General features: G+C 42.3%; 1 protein-coding gene across 1 annotated transcript in view; it reads right to left on the bottom strand.

Moving 5' to 3' along the window:
* The window catches only part of LOC128304138 (BAI1-associated protein 3), a 38,871-nt gene extending 22,397 nt beyond the window's left edge, over positions 1-16,474 (bottom strand). Inside the window, exons 1-3 of the mRNA XM_053041281.1 lie at positions 16,099-16,474; positions 10,319-10,538; positions 1,507-1,744 (exon numbers count right to left, since the gene is read on the bottom strand). Of these exons, the coding sequence (XP_052897241.1) occupies positions 1,507-1,744; positions 10,319-10,538; positions 16,099-16,456 (816 nt within the window). The 5' untranslated portion in view covers positions 16,457-16,474. The remainder of the gene's footprint in view (positions 1-1,506; positions 1,745-10,318; positions 10,539-16,098) is intronic.
* Positions 16,475-16,734: the final 260 nt, after the last annotated feature.

The following is a 16,734-nucleotide window of genomic DNA, read 5'->3' on the forward strand; positions in this document are numbered from 1 at the left end:
CATTCGCTTCCAACTACAAGCAGACTCATCTAAGTTTGAACTAATTGCTGTACAAATGATGATACATTGCCTTAAACATTATGAAGAAGGTTTAGTATATTTACTTTAAGTCGCTTTTTTAAGTGATGTGTGTTAAAAGTATGCCAAGTAGTCCAGTGCCGTTAAGGTAGGAGTTTTATCGCACATTGCCCGTTGGATGGAAAATTGGTTTTGTTACGTTTGGTTGTGGGCCGAATAGAACGTGTCGCGCACCAAAGAGCAGCACATACAGGTTTCCATACAACGACGAACGGACGGTTGCATTTGATTAGATTTTCGTTCGGGGTTGAGGTGCAAAGTACGTACGCGGTGCGTGCAGAGATGTAGACAGGAGTGTAGAAAGTTGTGATAGAAGTTTAGAAGAAATAGAGAGAAAGACAGTTTAATAGCAATAGAACGAGATTAATGAGAGAAGAAGATGGAGCGATAGATGTGCAAGAGATGAAATGAACAAGATTTAGAAATATTCAAATAAAAGAACAACTTAAAACACTCGGATAAGAACATGTAAAAGAAAATGAAAAGCAAAAACTCGACAAATGAGAAGGAAACATTTTAAAAGTTGATTAAGAGGGTAAATTTAAAGAGACAGAGAAACAAATTTCAGTTTCTAGATAATGCGGTATGGAAAATTCAAAAGTTCGATCAAGACAACAGACTTTGATAATTCCAAACACATTAATGTTAACCTCCGTATAAGGTTCAAGCTAGTGGATAAGGGTTTTGAGAGGAAAACTGGTGCACATGGTAGACACATACGTGGAGCACATACAAATACACACAAATGGACATACGTACATCAGATAAACATCAAGAATGGTGGTGAAAATACGGAAGGGAAATGTACGAGAACGTGCCAGAATGGAATGAAACATAGAATGCAAATGCGTTGCAGACATGTGGGTCAAAAAGTTTATCACTGCTTTGCTTCATTAGCATACTCATCAGTGTGCCAAAGCAATACTACTGGAAAGAATCTTAGACATCTTATACGTTGACGTTAATGTTGAGCATTCTGCTGAAGTTAAATTGCCGAACGGGGCCGTGTGCGCGGAAAATGTTATTTTTTCAGCTTACTGGCAACATGCGGCTTAAAGAATTTGTTCACATTTTCCGAGTGCGGTAGAATGTGCGACACCTAGCACTTAACAAATTACTTCAGGGACACAGGGACAGGTTCCCCGGATGAAGGTAAAACATACTTCCCCGCTCTAAGTAAGATAACCTGAAACCTTTTACAACGGAAAAGTGTAAAACACAAGGTTTTCCTTCTTTGTGAAACATGATTAATTTTTTGCTGACTTATAATGTTAAAACTCCACTATTTTGATTTCATAAGTATAAAAGACAAGAAATGAAAGTGTACAAGAACCCACACCCACCCCACCCACAAGAAGACCACACCTATCCGTCTCCATGTAGTATTCCGTCGGTTCATCATCCACGCAGAACACCCATTTGACCTACCTGCCCACCAGGTGCCGGCGCTCCGACCGTGTTTGCAATCGCGTACAGCACGTCCAGGTAGAGATGCTCCTTCTGTTCCGACCGCTCGATGTCATCCTCCAGCAGACGATCGTTGTCATTTTCCGGCAGTATTTCGGCCCTCGTTTCCACCGCGCGTACCGCGGACAGCCGCCGGTTTTCGCTTTTCCATGACAGGGCAGTGAAACTTTCGAAGTAGGAGCCATCATTTTCCTGCACACTGTACGGGAGAGAACGAGAATGAAGCAACGCGTTAGAACCATCCAGCTGTGACCTCGTTGACCGGTGTGTAAAAGAAGGTGAGTTTTACGGAACGTTTAGTACTGGACGAGATATACATGGAAAAAAATATGAAAGTGTTTTGCCACCGTACACGCAATACATCAACGAAATATCCAATGCGTCAACATCGAGTTAAGGTGCCACATCATCATTGCCATCATCATCGCGATTTGAAATCATTGTTCGGAACTGACACAGGAACACTCAGTGGGACACGGAATGGGAATGGTAAGGCGCGTTAAAGAGCGAACAGTTTGAGTTTCATGCATTTGCTGTTGGGAGGAGGAATTTAAACAAAAATTGTTGTGGAAATCACAATGTTTTGGGTGAGTATTATGTATGGTGAAGTATAAGTGATGTAATGCAACTTATTACAACAAACAATGAAATTTATGTTTTGTGCGTATAGTTTTGACATCTTTTGGGAATTAGCTGTGGTCTGGAATGTGTTATTTTCCTAGTCTTCTCAACGTTGGTTTGTGCCGTAGGAACTGAAATACATTTAAAAGCAGTTCACGATTTCAGGAATTATGGGAACTGTTATTGTTCGAAAATTCTATAATCAGATATTTCATACTTCCTTGCTTAATTTGGACGAATGCTAGTAGACAAAGAATGACAAGAAAACTAATGAATAAATATTCACAATTTTTTTCATCCAATCTAACTAACTCTTATTAGGGTATTCTTTGACAAGTTGTAATGTCAATCACAAAATATAGTGTAACAAAAACACAATTGTGAAAACATAAATTTGAGCCCATCTTATCGATACCAGCGACACAAATGGAATATATTCTTGCCGTATCTGACACAACGTAAGGACATCTGCCCTGACAGTTCTGATCTTTTGATTAAAATCTAGGTTAACTGTGGTTCTGTCCTCACTTACATTACACAACCTGTCCCTGATTAGATCAGTACAGCACCAGCATAAGAGAGCAGATGCAAAAAGCAATGGCGCTAAGCTTAAGATGGACAGCGTGCAGAAAGACAGCAGAGAAAGAAATGTCCACCCTGCACACCAATCTTGCCCACGCTGCTCTACCGGTGCATTAATACTAGGTCTTGTGGGTTTTGATAAGAACCTGCCACGATACAATATTCTGACCACGTCTTAGTCGTGGTCCATTTTCCGCGCTTTTTGCTATTCATGAGCACTTATTGCTCTCGCCAAGTGAAGGTTCTTTAATCCTGTTTTGTGGTTCCATTTTGGTGTGATTCTGCTTAAACGAGGTTTAAATACAGATTTGCATAGAAAGTGACGAGGTTACCGCCGAGGTCTTGGGGCAAACACGGTTTAGAAGTGTGTCTTTCTTTTGCCGCCCATTGTGCATTGTGCAAAGAAGAGCAACCATTGTGCGAGAAGAAAAAATAAACTGTTTTTCTCTAGTTTTGTTCGAAACCCAAATGCTATTTCTTAGCGTTGTCCAACGAGTTTCTACAATTTTATGAAGCAAAGTTCGGCTATGAAAGGAATGATCGTAAACCAAGCGACAGTTGTAAAACACATAAATCGATTAAAAAAAACCAATAGACGTAAAGGGGAAATTCGAAAATTGCCAAAGTTAAACGTGATCCATAAAATGGAAGCCGAAATGGTAGCTGCGTTAGATGCATCCGAAATTCACATGTACCATTTAGTTGGTTTGTGCAAAGATATTTACAGCTGAAATGAACTTAATGTTTTTTTTCTTAATTTTTATGAAAAAAAAAATTATGCTTTTTGTACAAAAAATCATTCAAAATTAGATACAATCAATTAGAACCTAATTGGGAAAAGAACAAGTTGACAGAAACATAACAAGAATAAATTATAATAGACTGGTTTGAAAAGAACATAAGCCATTGTAAGAAAGTCCAGCAAATCGTACGAATATATATCGAAAGCACACTAAATATATAGCTTACACACTGACAGTAACATTGAGAAAACAAAACAAAACAAAACTATTATGAAACTCGTACGTCATGAGAGAATGATTATATGAGCTTTAAAATATCCATTTAAAATTTAAACCGTCGTAGACAAATGGTTTGATTTGATGTACAATGGACCAACATCGACAAAGAGAAAAATAACACGGAAAACCAACAACGAAAAACACATTTACGAACGGCCATCATGTGTAACAAATCGAACTGCCCCAATGGCGGTGTGCCGCGTGTCTTGAGTGAATAGAATGTGCTTGCGTACAGGAAAACATCATTGGGAACGAGTAACAAGTTAGTAGCAAGTGTTGCAGATAGTAGGTAGTAGAGCGAAAGAAGTGTTAGTGTAGTGAAGTAGTAAAGTAGTAAGTACACGCAGTAGTAAACAACAGCACAGGTAGTAAGTGATCAGAAGGTACAGGAGAAGAAAGTAGATAGCAGCGACAGCACAAGGTGGAGACAAGTAGGTGTTTTTTTTTTGGTGGTTGTTGCATAATTCGTTACCTATTGTTATTCGCACTCACGACACTATTATAGGGTGGATTCATTTTGTCGAAGCGATACACTATTTCCGTCACGCCTTGCTCGTTTGGACCGTGCGAGGAGAAACACTCCTCGGCCACTGGTTGCACCATTATCATGGGGGCCCGGGACGGATAACTGGAGCCGTGTGTGCGATTATTGTGCGGTGTGTATGTGTGTGACGTATGTTTGAGCGATTGTGATGGGTTGTTTTGTTGTCATTTGCGCATTGTATTGGTGGTTTTATTCGTTGCAGGATTTGTGGTGAAATGTATGTACGAAGAAATTGATGAACGCTTCCGTGAAGTGGAATGGGTGTGGATGTGGGGAGTGGTTATGCAAAAAGGGATGTTTCCAACCACAAAAGCATGTTTAAGCGATGTTTGTGTGGGCATGGTTGTTGGCATTGTTGGTTATATAGTATTGGAGTTTAGGGCGGAGGTAGAGCATGAATAAATTTGTGTGGAGCAAAACATGCCAAAAACATGTGATAGCAGGAAATCAGCAAACAGGGAAGCAAGATGGAGGAGAGAAAAATTCAGAGAAAAGTTTTGTGAGAGAGAAAGAGAGAAAGAGAGAAAAAAGGCGTCAGTGATTAGTTTTTTTCTATTGTACAAACGGCTAGCAAACAACGGGCTTGGAATAGCTGCCGAAGTTTTAATGGAAAATGGTGAGCGCAGCAAGAAATTCATTGTGGCAGGCAAGTAGTGGCGATGGCTTGATGCAAAATTTTCCTTATTTCATTAAATTAGAATAAACTTACGATTTAAGGGATGGAAAATGGGACAGAAAACATAGCCAAAAACATATCTGCACCTAATTTTGTCGTCCTCGAGACTCCACCACCAGCACCGGAGCAACACGAACACCCAAAATCCGAACAATATGCTGTTGAGCCATTGTTTTAGACATTGCCCCCGAGAGCAATAATTCCCAACGCGAGCAGTTCGTGTGCAACAATGAAAAAGGGCAGGCAGGTTAGTAGGAGACTGAGGGCACAATGTTGCCAGTATGTCGCCAACGAGATAATGGATGGCGGCAAAATTAATTGTTCGTCTGTGCGCTTGATGGCTCGAAATGTCGATGAGTGTACGAAAATGACGCACTTACCAACCTGCCCTGCCCTGTGGGAGGGGCCACGGCTGGACGGTGGGGGTGGGAAGTATACGGGAAAATAAACGTTTTCATTACCGAGCCTTTGCCGACGGGCCGGCGGGCATATGCTTTCATACCCGGTCCTGCCGCTCACCGTAGCGATGGGAGTCGCGTGTGGGCGGAGTCGAGGACGCCTGGACGCCATGGAGGGAACGCGTGCGGTGGTAACAAGACTGGGGTGCATGCAGTAAGTAAGGTACAGGAGACTACAAACAACAGGTGGCCACACTACGGTCGGATTACCTAACGACGACGACGATGGCTTGTGGGCTTTGGCAACAGGTTTCCGCCGGAAGTATTTTGGCTCAGTGCCAAAGCCAAACCGAACCGAAAACCGTCGAAGCGAGCTTAACACCGACCGCACGAAACAAAGATCGATGGACTGCCGGATCGGGTTCGGTGAACATTCCAGGGTACGGTTGTGTGGGCACAAAGCGAGTATGCGGAAGATGTTTGATGAATGGTTTTGCAGTAAACGTCATGTCCTGCCTTCTTGCCAACGGTACACAAAAGTAGCATATGTTGCGGTTCGTTTAGTACGCTTTACTGTTTGCATATTACCGTGCGCTTGCTGTTTTCCTGCTCGATGGCAGGAGTCAAATAAATGGAATAAAAACTACACCTAAATGGAAAAGTGCATCCCGGGTACGGTTGCTGAAAATGCTCCGAGTGGCAGTTTGAGGTAATTTGAGGTTATAAGTTGAAGGGTAAATTCGAAGCCATGTCATTAGTTTGAAACGCGAACGGTGAAGTAAGCAACTAATAGGACGTTCACTTGGTATTGCGTGACTGAACAAGCGGGGGCTGTTTTTTAATGGAAACGTATAAGTAAATTAACAAGAATGAAAAATTGAAATTTTCTTACATCATTAAGTGTGTGCCTTTAATAACACTTTCTTACAGATAAAGGCATATTTTGATTAGTAGCCAAAGTTGGAGCTGTTGTTCTGTATTGTTCCATCTCTTTCCTTACCCTTCCTTTTAAATTCTGCATGAACCCTAGGTACAATCGAAGAAGTTTCCCCTATCAGGGTTAAATTGGACCGGAAATGTGTAGGAAATGGAAAACATTAAGGAGAACCATAAAAGGGTTCGTGTTTGTTTTGTCCGTGATTCACCAGTGATATTCTTCCATTAGTGATGGTATGCACGTCATCAGGTCTTTAAATTCCGAAGCGGAAAGCTTTCAGCCACATGAACGATGAGTCGGAAGTAGATACATCGGTTCGGTTCGGGTGATACTAGAGTTCCGATCCAAACTAGTCTACCATTTTGAAAATCATTGGTCGTTTTGTTCGTGCTTTGTTGAACCTCTTGTATTGTAAAGTATGATCATGCACAGAACCATTTTTCTGTGCCACAACATATCAAACTGGTTCGAAATGTTTTGCTATGAAGTCGGGTTAAGTTAATATAGCAATAAGTTAAAGTAAATAACTTAAACATAATACTATCAGCATTTCCTACAAGAAGCTTACTAATGCAAATCCATTCGTAGAACCTAATCTAAGCGTGTTTGTTGAACAAATTTATTTTCCGAAACTCGAAATTTGCTTAGGCTTTGGTAGACATGCTTTTTAGCTAAGCTGGCGTGTTTAAATATTTATCATTCCATTCATACGAATGGAATACATTCACTTCACATTCACTGGCATTACAACAGAATTGAACTGTACATGTGCCGAGCGTGGGGAAGTAAATTTCAGTGGAATTTGGAATATTCAAACATATAAGTTCCTTCGAGTGAATACAGCCTGTAAATATCCATTTCAGAACTAGTGGTGTAGGCGTTCGAACTCAGCAATGAAGTAAACATTCAATTTCGAATAAAAAACGAAGACAAAGAACGAAGATTTGAACCAAATCCAATATTCCAAAGGGTCAGTAAACTAGCTAGATTGAAGCTTAATTATATTATGACAACAACGCAAAACACACCACGCGCAGTTGTCGGTAAAACTATTCATCAAAAACAAGAGAAGTAGAAAACTCCAGGTGAAAGTAGCTTGATGGATACATCATTTCGTTTCCCATTGACGTGTCCTAATCCCCCAACCTGCCCTCTCCTGTTGTCTACCACCACTTGCCTACCCCATAATCCGTGGCACACCCCATTTAGCAATGCTGACAATCGACTGGAACGAAATGGATCGAAACGGAACGAAATGAATCGACGAATGGCTTGACAGACCCCAAACCCCAAGGACACCGCAGCAGGGCCGGTGGAATGGGAAAAGCTGTCCCTTCGGTCGGCCCTTGCAAACCCGAGGTAACGGCCGCAAAGCTAGGGGACGACGTGGACATGTGAAAGTGTATCGTGCTATTATTCTCGGTATTATCCCTGTTAGTTCTTTGTTACGGTTGGGCTACTTCGGACGAGCGCTTTGCACCCGTGATATGGGAGATAGGATGGGCGGAAAGTGGGAGGTTTTGCTACCGGTACCATACACACACACATAGAGAGAAACTCATACGGAGTAAGTAGTGCCCATCTTGTCCAACATTTCCGGTTCAATCCCTTTCCCTGCACTGGCTTACTAAACCCGACCGTAATTGTGAAACAATTATAAAATAACAATCCCTACCAGATGAAAGCTTTTTGCTTATTGGCTTGCTCCATCCCTTTCTTCTCGGACGTCTTTTCGAATGTTGTTGGTGGCCAAAGGATAGTAGTTCCACGCAACGGTGTGACGTAAATGCAAATGAGACTACAATTTCATGTGAAATGGTTGTTTGCAAAGTACTAGTACCTCGAATATACATAGGTGGATTAGAATTTCATTGTTACTATGTATTTTAGACTTCAACTGATACTTGAGAAAGGCTACAATGTACACTTTAATAGAGCTTTCAAAGGAACCGACATTTTGATATCTTATTCGGCACAGCAGGCTGTTTCAATACACCTTCCCGACTGCAACCGACCGACGATGTTTTCAAACGGATTTCAGACAATAAAATGATTCCTAACGCTATTTTCCAAAATATTAAATTCACTTCCCACATTCTGCCCATCAGCAGGTGAGTGCGCTTTACCCGACGAGGTGCAGTGTGCGAACGCCGGGGAGTCTTCAAAACCGAAAGCTTCATATATTTCACGACACCATTCATCGAGATTCCGTTCCCGGGCTATTTTATTACATTATCCTTTTCCCACCCACAGTGGTCACAGCTCAGTAAATGAAGGCCCATTATTTGCCGTTGGTCGGAAGCAGCCAGTACTGGGTACCACCCGGGGTTGGAGTCTCTTTTATTGTGGTTTTCGAAAACTAATTATGACAACATTACATCCCGCGCGTCCCATTCAACGCCAACATTAGAGTTTCATTTTGCTGGTGGTCGGTTGCAAGCCTCAGCAACATGGTGGATATTGCTATATAGCCGCATATTTTCGGAGCGGATGATACGGGGCGGTAGGTGAAGGTATCTATTTTAGGGCAACGCATATACTGGTAAAGATGGAGATTAAAGAAATTAGTTTAATGAATTTTCCACCACTTCGCTCACAAACGCGTTACAGGAAACCAATGTTTGTGCCTCACCATGTTTGGTAATGTTGGCCATGTTGGGGTTGATTTTACCCGCAAGGGGGTAATGCGCCCGGTTGGCATTGTCTGGCCAATGCTCGGGTGTGTGTGTGTGTGTGAGTTCATTAAGTAGCGGGCACCACATCAACAGCCCATCACGTGGACGCTTTCCCGGAACGTCATTCAAGCATGGAAGGTTTAATAATAATGTAATTTAAACGAGCCAAAGCCGGTGGTTTTGTTTTGCTTTCGACACAGTTTGTGGGAGGGATTCGTTGCTGACGAGGCTCCATAGTTGCGGGTTGGAGTTACACTGTAGTGAGTTACCATCTTCATGTGTCTCTTCTTAGGCATCCCGATTTTCATGAGATTTGGGATTAAAATCAGCATTAGTGCTAGAATTAACGATTAGGTCGTGTTATCGCTTGTAAAATTGATTGTAAATTTTTCCTTGCAGACAGTGCCATGGTCTCAACATCCTTAAACAGATGTGTCAATGGGAATCGTAACTTTAAACTTTATGAACGATAAAATATTGCTTTTCATTATGTCGTTACTCATCGAACGAACCACATGGATGACGAGGGTTTGAATGGAACAGCTTGTAAGATAATGAAAACGTTTCGATTGCTGCTATCGACCGTACGAACCCCGCCAAGAACCGCCGTCGGGTAATGCCCAGTGGAATAGCTTATTTCGAGACACACTGTACGGCATAAAAGTTGGTTGTCATAACAACGGCCCAATTTGGGGTGCAAGTACCTTGCCCTAAATTTATGGACAGTGAGGGCAGGCAAGGAGATTTGCCGTGCTGGAAATCTTAAGCAACTAATCGATCCAATAAGTAACCGTCATAAATTACACTAAGCCCGGTAAGCGGCATCCCAAAATCTACTTAGAAAATCGAACAAATCGATTTATGGCCTGGAGTCATAGCAGTAACATTGGTTTTGTTTCTCGCCGCATCACGCGTTCGTACGTTTGAATTAGAATATTGGTCGAAAAGAGAACCGTAATAGAGTTCGAGTTTGGTTTCGAGGGCATTTTTAACCCTCGAACATGAGTGTCTGTACCTCGGATTATACCCTTAGCGGAAGTATAAGAAAAAAGGAAAACAAGCAAACAAGTAAAAAAGGGGCCGCAAAAAAACGATAAACAAACGTACACAGTAACACTGAGCCGAGGATGAAGAGTAAATTGGATTGAAAAGGATACTCATGACAAAAACACGGAATGAAAATAATACAAAAAAACACACACACTGTGGGCCCGTCGGGATAGCTGCCTGTCCTTAAGCGAGCTGGGATAAATAAAACAGAAAAAAAACAAACACAAAAATCACAGTAAAATCCGTACGGCCAATCGGGGAAACTTACCCGGACGACGATTTAATTTCCACCTCGGGCCACGACGGGCGCCGTTTCCACACGGAAAACGACGGTTTGTCCGGCGGGTTCGGATTGATGGGCGAGCCACGGAACGAACCCTGCCGGTGTTGTGGAACGAGTGCATCGAGACCACGGCCGGATGATTGGCGCCGGATGGGTGGCGTGCCGGGTGCGGCAAGGGTGGACGGTGTAGCCACCTTGCCATAGCCTGTAAGGAGGGATGAAATGAGTAAAAGGGATGAGTTATCGATGAAATCAGATCAAATCGAAGCAAGAACATGGTTGTAGTGCTAACATTTTCCGTCATATGATCCCGTAACAACACTTTAAGATGGCACGATTAAAAGCACAAGGATCACACGTACACGGCCCAAGGACAGGACGCTTCTGCTGGCCGAACTGTGTTTCGATTGGTCTCGGAAACGTTGGAGGCTTTCAAGTGCTCGTTCGTGCACACGCACACAAGATGCCCTCCTGCAATAGACAGCCGTGATTTGGCTTCTGGTACGGAAAGGCGTACGCCATCACCTTGCCTTGGTGCATACTAGCAAGTGCACTTTCGTGACACAAGTGCTGACCCGACGCTCGAGTGCTATTGTAGTCTAATGAAATCATTGAATTATGTTGCCACACTAATGCGCCCATCCACCGAGACGAGTGCCAGGTGTACTGTGCAGGTGCAGGTTCAGCCCCGTTGGCAAATTCTGCACTCAAATGAATACGGAAGAGGCAAATGTAGACGAACGATGCATGAATACATCCACACACATACACGCTTTTACCTACACATACACATGAATCATCGGATGAATGAATAAATGTGCAATCAGGCAACAGGCTTCACGTGCAGGCACTCCCATGCATGCTGAAATGCCGAATGTAAGAGCCTGCGTTCTGCTCAGCAATTGTTTTTTTCTTCTCCATATTTCGTACGTTCGTAGTGGAGTTTGTCGTTCGCCCAATGGAACCCGGTAAGAACCGCAAGTTAGAGGCAACCTCCGGTTCAGCTGGCATCGCAATTGCTGTCGGAAGTCTTTACATGTAAGACATGGCTTAATTTATCCTTTATTGTGCTTGCTTGATATCGAACACGTACGTTCAGGCTTTATTTTTCTGTAGAAGTGTTGTGCCACTCCTATTACCGTACCCCTTGCAGGGCAGATATTTTTCTTACAAGTATTTTTTTAAATAACTCTATTGACTCTTGATACGTAATAACTAAAATAGTTCATTTCACTCATTTTTTGTGGCCAAATACTAGCCGAGCCTCGCTCTACGTTACAGTTTTATTGCAATAACTTGAAGGACTCCGGAGGTTGCAGCGCTTTCCAAAGAGGAAACACTAAAAGTGTTCGTTCATATCTTCTGTTCTGTTTGGATGTGAGCTGAAAATACAATCGCACACATTACAAGGCAGCGATCTTTGGCAAGTTGGAAAGGTTAAAACCGGAAGGAAGTGCACGTCAAGAAGCAATCGGTTTGCTGAGAAAAGGAAAACAACTGCCAAACAAACGTACCGAGTTTTGGGAAGCAATTTACCCAAAAGATCTTCATTGCCGTTCGCACATACACGAATGGGCCCGATGCAACACACAAACGGTGCGGTAGGTTGTGTCGAGAAGATGCAATAATAATTTATAGTGTGTCTAACTTTTACCGGCAAGATACGAGGTACGAGATACAGCGGATGAAAGCGGATGCTCGTTAGAAGGATCTTTAACTTTTACGAGAACTCTAGCGAGTCGTTCTTTGTGGATTTTTTTTGTTGCATTTATTGTGATACAATTTCTTTTTTCTTATAGGTTTCTTCCATTTGTTTATTATGTGCTGCTTGAATGAGAAACACAATTTATGGAACTTTAAACATCGTTGTACTATTTTTTAAATAATAAACTTCTCTTTTCAAACTCCATTCAATGTTGCTTTTTTGCTCTTCTGATATAAGGAAAAATTTCATTAACACATATTTTCATTGTTCATGCTCATAACTCCTGCAAAGCATGACTCTATTTCCTATCATAGTTCTCGTCAGGTGATTCTTGAAATGAAACTTTATGAAAATTGAACGAGGCAGCAAAACAATCCTTCCACTCTTGTTGGAACGCTTGATAGCACAAGCAAAAAGTTTTCTTTTTGTTCAATAGGAAAGAGTTTCTCCGAAGGGAAGATGCGTTGCAAGAACTTTTGACTTTTGCTGACATTAGTTGTTTATGGTGGCTCGTTCTTCAACCTTGCTTGTGTGTATGCTCACGTGAGATGAGTGGTTTTTGATGTAGATTATTTGCTTTCCTGTTTTTATTTTAAATACATTTTGAAAGATGCGTCTTGCGATACACGCGAGGAACAAAAATCTTCTAGCACAATATCAGTCTGTTTAACATTACCGTATTGACCGTTGAATACCGCACATTTTGTTTCAATGCTTCCTGATTTGTTTGCATACGTTATCATTCTTGGGTAGTAGAAAACAGTTTCTCAGAACCGATTATGTTACGTCGACTGAATTCAAATCATCATGACATCTATGTGCAATTTATTCCATCTATTCTGTCGCAAGGCTTCCTCGCATCGTGAATTTAATATGATAAAATATTAAATGATGAGATTTACATAAGCATAAATCCTACTGGCAATCAAAACAACATTTCAAAACAGTGCAAAAGATTCCCATCTGCAGAATCTAGATATTATCCTCCACTGACGAATATAATCAATTATATGAGAATGTCCTTGCGTAACGATGGGAAGCATGTAAAGAGAACCATGTCGTAGTAAAGAGGCTGTAGAACAGGAATGAAATTATGGCCCGGATTTGCGAAAGATAAGCTAATTTTTACTCTAGAGAGTTTTTTATGTGGACTGTTCATCCTGTAATGGAGAATTGATAGTATCCCTAGCATCCCAGGAGGCTTACCCAACATTTTACGCATCCTATTTTATTACAAAACAGCATACCCCGATGTGTAAGTCATCATATGGATATTTGTTTCACGAGTGAAAGGAAGAGTTCGTAAAATAACATTAGCTATAACCTATAACGTAATTGTACGAACAATGCAGTGAATTAAGCAAGAATGTTTTGCTACATAAAATGTACTCTTCGTTGTAAATACAAGCCTTGTTTAGCGAATAAAGCTTCCATGCCTTTTTTTCTCTTTCACCTGTTGCAGTTGCACGATATGCTACAGCGGACATGGGTTCGTAATTAGTCCCGAGGATACTCCACCATCATCGTCATCGTACTCAGTCACTCGACATGATATTGCGCATTCCAACACGTGTCGATACGTGTTGACGGTAGAAGATCCTCTGTAGAAGGCGAATGTGAAGCGAACAGGCACAAACGCTTCCCAAAATTATCTGCAATCAGCTTCTGTCTGGGTGTTAGGGGACATTACGCTTTGCTTTTGACCCTGTAGCAAGGGCACCGTATCATCGTGATCTTCAGCAAGAACAAGGGCGCGAGACAGTTTCATGCTCGAATGGAGTGAAGCATAATTTATTTACGAGTCACAACATGCGCTAGGAACGTCCGTGTGTCTGAGCAGGGCAGTGATTAAAGCTCTATCGTTTCGTGTTTCACGTGCGAGGCCTTGCTCGGTGTAATTGTTTGATTACACACCAGACTGGCCGGACGGCAAGGGAAGCGTTAGAAGGAAGGCATGGAAATGAGTGTAGGAACAAAACGCATAATATCACGAACATAATATACGGCTGGTGTGGTAATTACTAACGGCATTGAGCATATTTTTCCACTGTTTAATGATGTACGAACTGAGCGTTAAAAAAGGGATCCAATTTATTTATTCTCATCGAAGCGAGAGTTAGCCAACAGGTGGATAGCTTTGGGTTGCTTTTTGCCACTCTAACTGAATGTTTTATGCATGATGTATGCTGTCGTTTTTTAAAATTGGCACAGCTTTCGTAGAATAAACTGTTGGACTAAATTTGTCATGATGTAGTAAAAAAAATAAATATACAAGAAACGAATTAACACTAAAACGACAGTACGTAATGCAATCAGAAAAACTATACGACATCCAACAGCCTACGAAATTAAAAAGGAAATTTCTTGTGCAATCCTCCCGATGGCAGTCGATCGTTTATTCAACGATGGCCAGCGAAGATGAGGCCCAAATTCAATTTAGATTCTCTCGTGGGTTCAGAGCACATGTGGACGAAAAAGCTGGTCCTGATGATGCGGCACTACTTCTGTCCGCATTCACATACAACTTCCGAACGTACGCACCCCACACACGCAGCTACCATTTGTGTTATGGCAGTTGGAATAACTTTGATCCCATATCTTTACACAACGGGAAAGAAAACCCAACCGGGGGTTATTGGTGATTAATAATTCTTTCACCTTTCGATGAACAACTGGATTGAGGAAAGTCCCATAAAGACCGTTTGTTGATGTCGTTTTTTTCTGTCCTCTGCACTCCCCTTCCAAACGTGCTCCAAACCATCACTTAAGGGTCTCCGGGTATGGAGCAAAATATTCAAAGCACGAGCCAGTTTTATTCCTGCGGCAGAACGACCCGGCTCGACGAATCCCGTCATCATGTGCAGGCATGTTTTATGGATGTTGGCTTTTGGTGAGTTAGTTTTTGAAATATTCAAAAGTGCTTTTGTTGCAAACGGGCTGACAGACGACATCGTTGGCATAGGGTAGGGCTTGAGCATCCCATATTCCACTTCATCATACCCGATCTAATCCATCTCTATTTTCGCTCGCCGTTTCGGCGTTGTACGAAGGATCTGGAAGGGTGTAGAATGTATGATTAATATTTTTCACCTTCCCTGGTGTTTGATGAAGTGTCATCCTCTGAGGGGATGTTGAATATGCTTAGTTTAAAAGCATTCTGATGGACGAGCATTAAAGCAAAGGCGAAGTATAATAAATACCTTTCAGAATTATGAATCGGGCGCTCACGAACACGCTTTGGCCTGAAGCTGTTTGTTTTATAAGAATAGTGATACGAACACTGGTGGTACTGCTGCAAGCTAACTAACCTTCTGGATGATATTTGTCGTTCTAGGTAAAAAGCACAAGGGGCTGTTTTTATGTGGGTTTAAATTGGTTGGGTAGTCAACTATCGTCCACCATAAAGCGCCTAAGGATATTTGTTAACTGTTCAGAAATACTGACTTAACTGAGATATTGCATTAAGATATAGCAGTAAAAGGAGCATAACTGCAATAAAATGGTCGAATCGAGACAGGACAATATGATCTTGTTTTACTCACCTAAACAGAAAAATGTTCGTACATGATAAGTCTCGTGAAGAGTCGTAAACAACATCCCAATCAAATATTGTGTAACCCGCAGAAGTTATACATTCCGCGCAATAATATTTCTGCCTTGTATTTATTAAACGTCAAAAGAGCCACCATATTTTTGCAGAAATTGTGCGTCCGAGCATGTGCAACATTTCTTGCTTCATTCCCATTCTTCCATCTCAAAAAACCACAAGCTGCCTCGCGTTTTAAGAACTCTTCACCATTGCCGCAAGTACATGGTTTTGTATTGCAAAACTAGTTCCCTGAAAGGAATGTGTAGCAAGCAGTTTCCTTTGCTGTATCGTTTACATCGCATCGAGACCGGGACTCGCCCAATCCGATATCGCGCGCGATACATGGCCGTAATCTTTTGCCTAAGCCACCACTTGACAGTGTGACTTGTGAGCCCTCGCTACGAGTGCCGTGACGTTACATTTCAGAAGAGGAGTGCAAGAATTGTACAGCTGCATCAGCTATCCACTTACCGAGCGATGTTCCTGCCGCTGTCGATGTGCCACCACTCGCTCCCGGTCCGGTTGATCCTGCACCACCCGTTGTGATATTGCTGCTTGAACCGAGACCACACATTCCTTGGCTACTGCTTCCGGGGCCTCCCGGGCTAGGTCCAGGACTGTGACCCATACCGCCCGATACACCGCCACCCCCCGGTCCGCCCATACTGTACGGCGAGGTGACGGAGGACGACGAAGACGAGTGGCCACCGGAGGGCCCGGAAGAACCTTCGGTCGATTCCTGGCGCGATAGGGAAAACCTTCTTGGGTTTAACCCGAGCCCGGCGACCCCGCTCGTCACGTACTGCTGTAGCGAACTGAAGAAGCTCATCTTGTGGCTGGTGAGTGTGTTTACTGTTTCCTGTTTTTTTCCTCTTCTTTACTTGTTTTGTTACCTCGCCGAAGTTACTCAGTACGGAAGCACACAGACGTGTTTTGTTGTTTGTTTAATGTTTGTTATTCCTTCTCCCTACAGAATGGCTCGCTCACGTACGTTCTATCTATCAGCTATTGTGGGCAAAAGAACTAGAACTCGATGTACACTTTTGGACTGTTTCGCTTCCGGTACGTCACCTTGTGGGAGAAACAAATAAATTGACGCTTTGCTGC

This window comes from Anopheles moucheti, chromosome 3 (assembly GCF_943734755.1).
Source record: "Anopheles moucheti chromosome 3, idAnoMoucSN_F20_07, whole genome shotgun sequence".
NCBI classification, from domain to species: domain Eukaryota; kingdom Metazoa; phylum Arthropoda; class Insecta; order Diptera; family Culicidae; genus Anopheles; species Anopheles moucheti.